Source organism: Choloepus didactylus, chromosome 7 (assembly GCF_015220235.1).
Source record: "Choloepus didactylus isolate mChoDid1 chromosome 7, mChoDid1.pri, whole genome shotgun sequence".
NCBI lineage: Eukaryota > Metazoa > Chordata > Mammalia > Pilosa > Megalonychidae > Choloepus > Choloepus didactylus.
Window position 1 is genome coordinate 121012719 of NC_051313.1, and position 6062 is coordinate 121018780.

At 51.0% G+C, this 6062-nt stretch overlaps 1 protein-coding gene across 1 annotated transcript; it reads right to left on the reverse strand.

The window, feature by feature from the left end:
• Positions 1–576: 576 nt before the first annotated feature.
• On the reverse strand, positions 577–5115 carry TUBB (tubulin beta class I). The gene is given in 8 exon segments (XM_037843059.1): positions 577–1637; positions 1640–1721; positions 1723–2112; positions 2115–2165; positions 2168–2658; positions 2945–3055; positions 3335–3443; positions 4891–5115. Coding segments are annotated over 8 exon segments (1467 nt in total). The 5' UTR covers positions 4948–5115; the 3' UTR covers positions 577–1461.
• Between the last annotated feature and the right edge of the window lie 947 nt (positions 5116–6062).

Genomic DNA, 6062 nt, shown 5'->3' on the forward strand with positions numbered 1-6062 from the left:
GGGCACACACACACACAAACACACACACACACAAACACACACCCGCGCCCAGTAGTCGTCTTAGGTTGACAGAGAAAACCCAAAGGATTAGCAGCCATAGGTATTCACCTCCTGAAGGAATTCTAGAGGGGTTGTAAATTGGAAGTGGTCACTATGGTGGCTTTCAACTCTAAGCATTCATCCATCTCCTGAAGCACTTGTTACAGCACACTGCTGGGCACCTATCCCAGCTTTTTATTCAGTAGGTATGGGTGGGGCTAATTTTCAGCCCAAGTTACCAGGAGATGCTGATACCTGCTGGTCTGGGAACCACTGATGTACTATTTGAGATTTATCTCAATTCCCATTTTCCATCCCTAGATATTATACTGAATGTATGCATATCCCAGTTAAAACTGGTACTGGTGGTTGTGGGGTGGTTTGGGGACCAAGGATGGGGTAGGATGAGGGTCGGTTATTATGTATTATGATTTTTCTCATTGGTTTAGGGAGAGTAGTGTGCAAAAATAAATGAATGAAACTGAACCCCTTGCCTCCACCCACAATCAATCCCTAAATGAGCACAACTCTTGCAACTTTTCTTTTTCAATTCCTGTTTATTTTTGGCTCTTGGGGCAATGTCATCTTTTCAATATGAAAAAAAGCAAGTTCAACACAAAATAGAAATTTGAAGTGTAGAATATGAAAAAACTTAAGGATTGGGGGGAAGGCAGTAGCAAGAGATGATATCACAAAAAGGTGGAGGGTGTCCTGTCCCCTCTTCTAGGATATTGACTCAGACATCTGAGTGGCAGCACACACTTTCCCTGTCAGGGCTGCGATTCCTTTTTTGGGGTAAGAAAAGGTGGGATTGTGGCAGGGGTGAGTGTGGGCTTTCTAGACACTTAGGGACCAAAATTGATCTCTTCCCTTTTCATGAACTAGGGAAAGGAAGGAATCCAATGTGAGGGAGGAAGGGATCCCACTGACAGATTAGGGCAGACCCTTCCTAAGGGAACTGAGAGCTCAGGATGGAGCTTGGAGAGAAACTGAAATTGGGGTTAATACTGTAACATCTTCCCTGCAGCTGAGAGGAACAGGGAAGTACCTGGAAATCATGACAGCCTGGATTCCCCTCAAAACTGCGCTGCAATGTAAAATCCCACTCCCTTCCTTGTAGCAACTTCTACCTGCTATCAACTTGGTTTCCCTTTTCCTTGACCATCATGTGGGCTTAGGATGTGGCCATTTGGGTTTACAGCACAGTTCTAAATGGGATCTGGATGAGACCCAGCATTTTGGAGATATAACCTTAAGAGCAGAGAGAGAATTATTAACTGGACAGATGGGAGGGGTGGGCCCCGGAAGGAAATTGGGGCCACCCAGAATGCAGAAATTGAGGTTTTCCAAGGTGGAAAGAGAGAAGAGCCATTCAGCAAACAGCAAATATTTATTGAGTGCCTACTATGTGCCAGGCACTGTTCAAGAACCACCCCCCTCCAAAAGGAAAAAAAAAAGAGGCAGAAAATGCAAATTCTGTGGGAGAGGAAAGGGGCAGATGAGGAAGAAGGCTGAGGAAACTGAGAAGCTGAGGTGATGGGGCTTTGCCTTAGCCTCTTCTTCGGCCTCTTCACCAAAATCTTCCTCTTCTTCTGCTGGGTGGCATCCTGGTACTGCTGGTACTCAGAGACGAGGTCGTTCATGTTGCTCTCAGCTTCAGTGAACTCCATCTCGTCCATACCCCTCACCTGTGTACCAGTGGAGGAAGGCCTTTCGGCGGAACATGGCTGTGAACTGCTCTGAGATGCGCTTGAAGAGCTCCTGGATGGCAGTGCTGTTGCCAATGAAGGTGACCGCCATCTTGAGGCCACGGGGTGGGATATCGCAGACAGCCGTCTTGACGTTGTTGGGGATCCATTCCACAAAGTAGCTGCTATTCTTGTTCTGCACGTTGAGCATCTGCTCATCCACCTCCTTCATAGACATCCGCCCACGGAAGACAGCAGCCACGGTGAGGTACCGGCCGTGGCGGGGGTCACAGGCAGCCATCATGTTCTTGGCATCGAAGACCTGCTGGGTGAGTTCAGGCACGGTTGAGGGCCCGGGGTACTGCTGGCTGCGCACGGCTGGTTTCAGGAGGGTGCAAAGCCAGGCATGAAAAAGTGGAGACGTGGGAAGGGCACCCATATTGACTGCCCAGCTTGCGCAGGTCAGCATTGAGCTGGCCAGGGAAGCGGAGGCAGGTGGTGACACCGCTCATGGTGGCTGAGACGAGATGGTTCAGGTCTCCGTACGTTGGTGTGGTCAGCTTGAGGGTGCGGAAGCAGATGTCGTAGAGGGCTTCATTGTCAATGCAGTAGGTCTCATCAGTGTTCTCTACCAACTGGTGGACGGAGAGGGTGGCATTGTAGGGCTCAACCACAGTGTCGGACACTTTGGGTGAGGGCACCACACTGAAGGTGTTCATGATGCGGTCAGGATACTCTTCACGGATCTTGCTGATGAGCAAGGTGCCCATTCCAGAGCCTGTGCCCCCGCCCAGCGAGTGGGTGAGTTGGAAGCCCTGCAGACAGTCACAGCTCTCAGCTTCTTTCCGCACCACATCCAGGACTGAGTCAACCAGCTCAGCCCCTTCTGTATAGTGGCCCTTGGCCCAGTTGTTGCCTGCCCCTGACTGACCTGGAATGGGGTTGGAAGATAAGCTTGATTAAGGTGTGGAAGGTGCATGACCATGCATCTACCTTTTATCTTTTGAAGTGATCCCTTTGGAGGTATTTTTCTTTTTCTTCAGCTGTGATATATCCTCCCCCATGATTTACCAGCCATGGCAGTTACCACCTCTACCCTCCATCAGACTTCAAAATGTAGCCCTCTATAAATTCTCCTGTACAGCAATTACCTCCTAACCTTTTCTATTCTCTTGCACACAAAGTAAATTGAATATGATTGTATCTTATCAACTCACCAAAAACAAAGTTGTCTGGTCTGAAGATCTGGCCAAAAGGACCTGAGCGAACAGAGTCCATGGTCCCAGGTTCTAGATCCACCAAGATGGCACGAGGAACATATTTGCCACCTATAGGAAAGAAGGTAGAGCAATGAGAATTGGCAGGTGGGGAAAGTGAATAATGCACTGGGGTTAAGAGATCCTGGGACTTAGACTTGTGATTCCACGCCCTGCCACCAGGTGGCAGCAGAAGTAGGCTTTGGCCCCAGAATAGGGGAAGAAATCAAGTGGAAGGTCTCCAAAGGAAAAGGATGGGGGATTCATCCAAAGGGGATAAGGAGCTCCTCAGGGATGGAAACTTGAAGTGGGATGATATAGGACTCACGCCTTCCAGGCATCTGCCCTCACCTGTGGCTTCATTGTAGTACACGGAGATGCGGTCCAGCTGCAGGTCGCTGTCTCCATGGTAGGTGCCCGTAGGGTCGATGCCGTGTTCATCGCTGATCACCTCCCAAAACTGCCAGGGAAGAATATATATGAGCCTTCAGCCGCTCAGGTCCCAATCATTAACCCCCCCTCCCATTTTAATTCCAGTCGCGCCCATGGCAGGAGCTGTTTTAGGGCCTGGCACCCCCCCCACCACCACACCCTTCTCCTAGACATCTACACCCCCGGGAAAGCCGCAGCTTATATATTTCATTCAGCTCATTCATGGCTTGGGGAATGTGATGTGGGACTAGGAAGACCCGCCGTTCACAAGCACCAGGGTCGGGAAGGGGCGGAACGGAGGCGGTCCTCCTGGATAAGCACCACCCCCATCCCAAGCCGGGCACCGCCCCTCCACGACGCTCACAAAGGGCTGCGAAACTGGGAAACCAGCTGCAGTCGCAGCGACCGCCCTCCACCTGACTGCAGCGCACGCGCGAGTCGAGCCGCCAACAATGGGAGGCGTCGCGCGTGGGAGAGGCGGGGCCGAGGCCACGAATTCCGCGCGCGCGGGGCGGAGCCCGACTGAGGCTCGCGCGCCTCCGACGACTGCCGGGCCCGCATTGTCCTCGCGCGCCTGGGGCGCCCCGCCCCGCCGGGCCCCGCCCTTCTGCTACAACGTAGCAGCCGCACTTCCTCCCCGCCCCCTCCCCCGCTACACTGTAACCGCGCGCAAAAAAAAAAAAAAAAAAAAAAAAAAAATCTTTCCTGGCCTTGGAATTTTATTCCCTCGCTCGCTAAGTTTTCTTTTCTTTTCTTTTCTTTTTGCTTTAAAGGAGGATTCCCTCCTCTAATTAGTCCTAAAGTATCCCTTAAGCGGGCATACTCCCTCCCCCTATTCTTACGCTCTCTCCCTATCTGTTCACCCCGTAAAAGGATCTCAAGAGGAAGAAATGAAATAAAATTAATGCCGTACATTTTATCCTTCCATCTACTTAAAACTACAGAGATCGGAGGCGTGCGGGGGTCCATAATCTTTTGTTAAGGGGAGCGGGCAGAGCAGCCCACCGTGGCGCATTGCGTCCCCCTCTTTGGCTAGGCGCCCTCTGCAGCTGCCCGTCCAGCCTCGCCCCTTCCCCCTCCTATTTTGCCCTAGGAGCCCTCGCCAAGGGAGGGAGCGCGGGATGCACATGGGGCAGAACTCGCCTCGCTTTGTCTCGGGCCGTTTCCGCATCTCCCTCCCGAGTCCTCGGACCGTTAGAGGAGATCCTGTTTAAGTAAAATCTTACAACTTCTAGGTCTTCCCGCCCCCCAACCCCAAAGGGTCCTTTCAATAGCCCCCAAAGTGAGCCTGCCAAGAAATATAATTCCCCGTTTTCCAAAGGCAAATTCTAGTTACAAATGTGTATAAAACTTTTTTTTTCAAAGCTTGATTAAGGATGGAGAGCGCGAATATCCCACATTTTTCGTAATTTATATGATTTTTTTTTCCTTCTCAAAAGGCATACAGTTAAAATAAAGAGGTTTAAAATCCTTACCTTGGCACCGATCTGGTTGCCACACTGACCAGCCTGGATGTGCACGATTTCCCTCATGGTTAAAATTTATTTTAAGTTTTTGCTCGCCTTAAGGTACGGGGCAAGAGAATGATAATGAATTTTTCTCTCTGCGGGTCGCAAGCTGGTAGGATGGATCGTGCCCCGGAGGCTGGAGCAGCGAGGTCCGAACGCGGCAGCTGGAAGGCTTTGAGAGGGAGAAAGAAGGAGGGGGGAGGGAGAGGGAGGGAAGGCGGGCAGGGCGGGGCGCGCGTGCGCGGGAGCTGGGAGGCGGGAGAAAGCCTCCGGCTCCGCGGTCGGGAGACAAAGCCTCATCCAGGCTGGTCCTGATTAGTCGATGGCAGTCGTATACCAGACGTCCATTGGTCTCTGCTCGCAGTGAACGAGCGCGGTCCTCTCTGGGAATTGTAGTCCTCTATTGTTGTCCACGCCGCAAAATGGGGTGGCGAAAGGGTGGACACCGTGTGGCTTTTTGTGGTTTTTTTTTCTAAGTGAAAAGTGATGACCTTGCGCAAGATCTCTTTCCTTTGTTCCTAAGTTTTTTGTACAGAAAGGGAGTTTTCGAGGATACAGCAATTGGGAAGCCCGAGGTGACAGGCGTTGGGAAGTGGGGTGGGCACGCCCAGAAAGCTCCCCGCTGCCTTAGCTCTTGAAAAGACAGGACTGCTTAGCTCAGCGAAAACTGGGGAGAATTGCGGCACCCTGCCCTGTTACCCGACGTCTGTTTCTTTGTTGACCCCAAACCTGAACTCCAATGAGCCACCGCGTCTAAGGAAGCAGGAGGGCATTGCCCTCCTCCTATTTCCTTGGGAGTGTTCGAATGATGTTTCAAAAGAGAACATTTCAGCAAGGACTTTTTAAGATAGAGATGTAGCTGCCTGGAGGGTATGTTCAAAGAATAAGTTGAATGGTTTAGGCAAGTTGATGTCTGGGATCTAGGAGGCCAGAAGTCTCAGTCCATGTAGGGGATCTGGGCCTTAGAGTGGGCGTTGTAGACACCTTGGTTTTCTTGTCAAACAAGGAACTATGGGTTTACATGTTTGATAGAATTTCAGGGTCTTTCCAGCCTGCCTTTCTAGTTTGATGAAGCCAATAGTTTTTTCAATTTGCTGATTTCATTTGTAACTAACCGTCCAAGTGGCTTGTCGCAACCT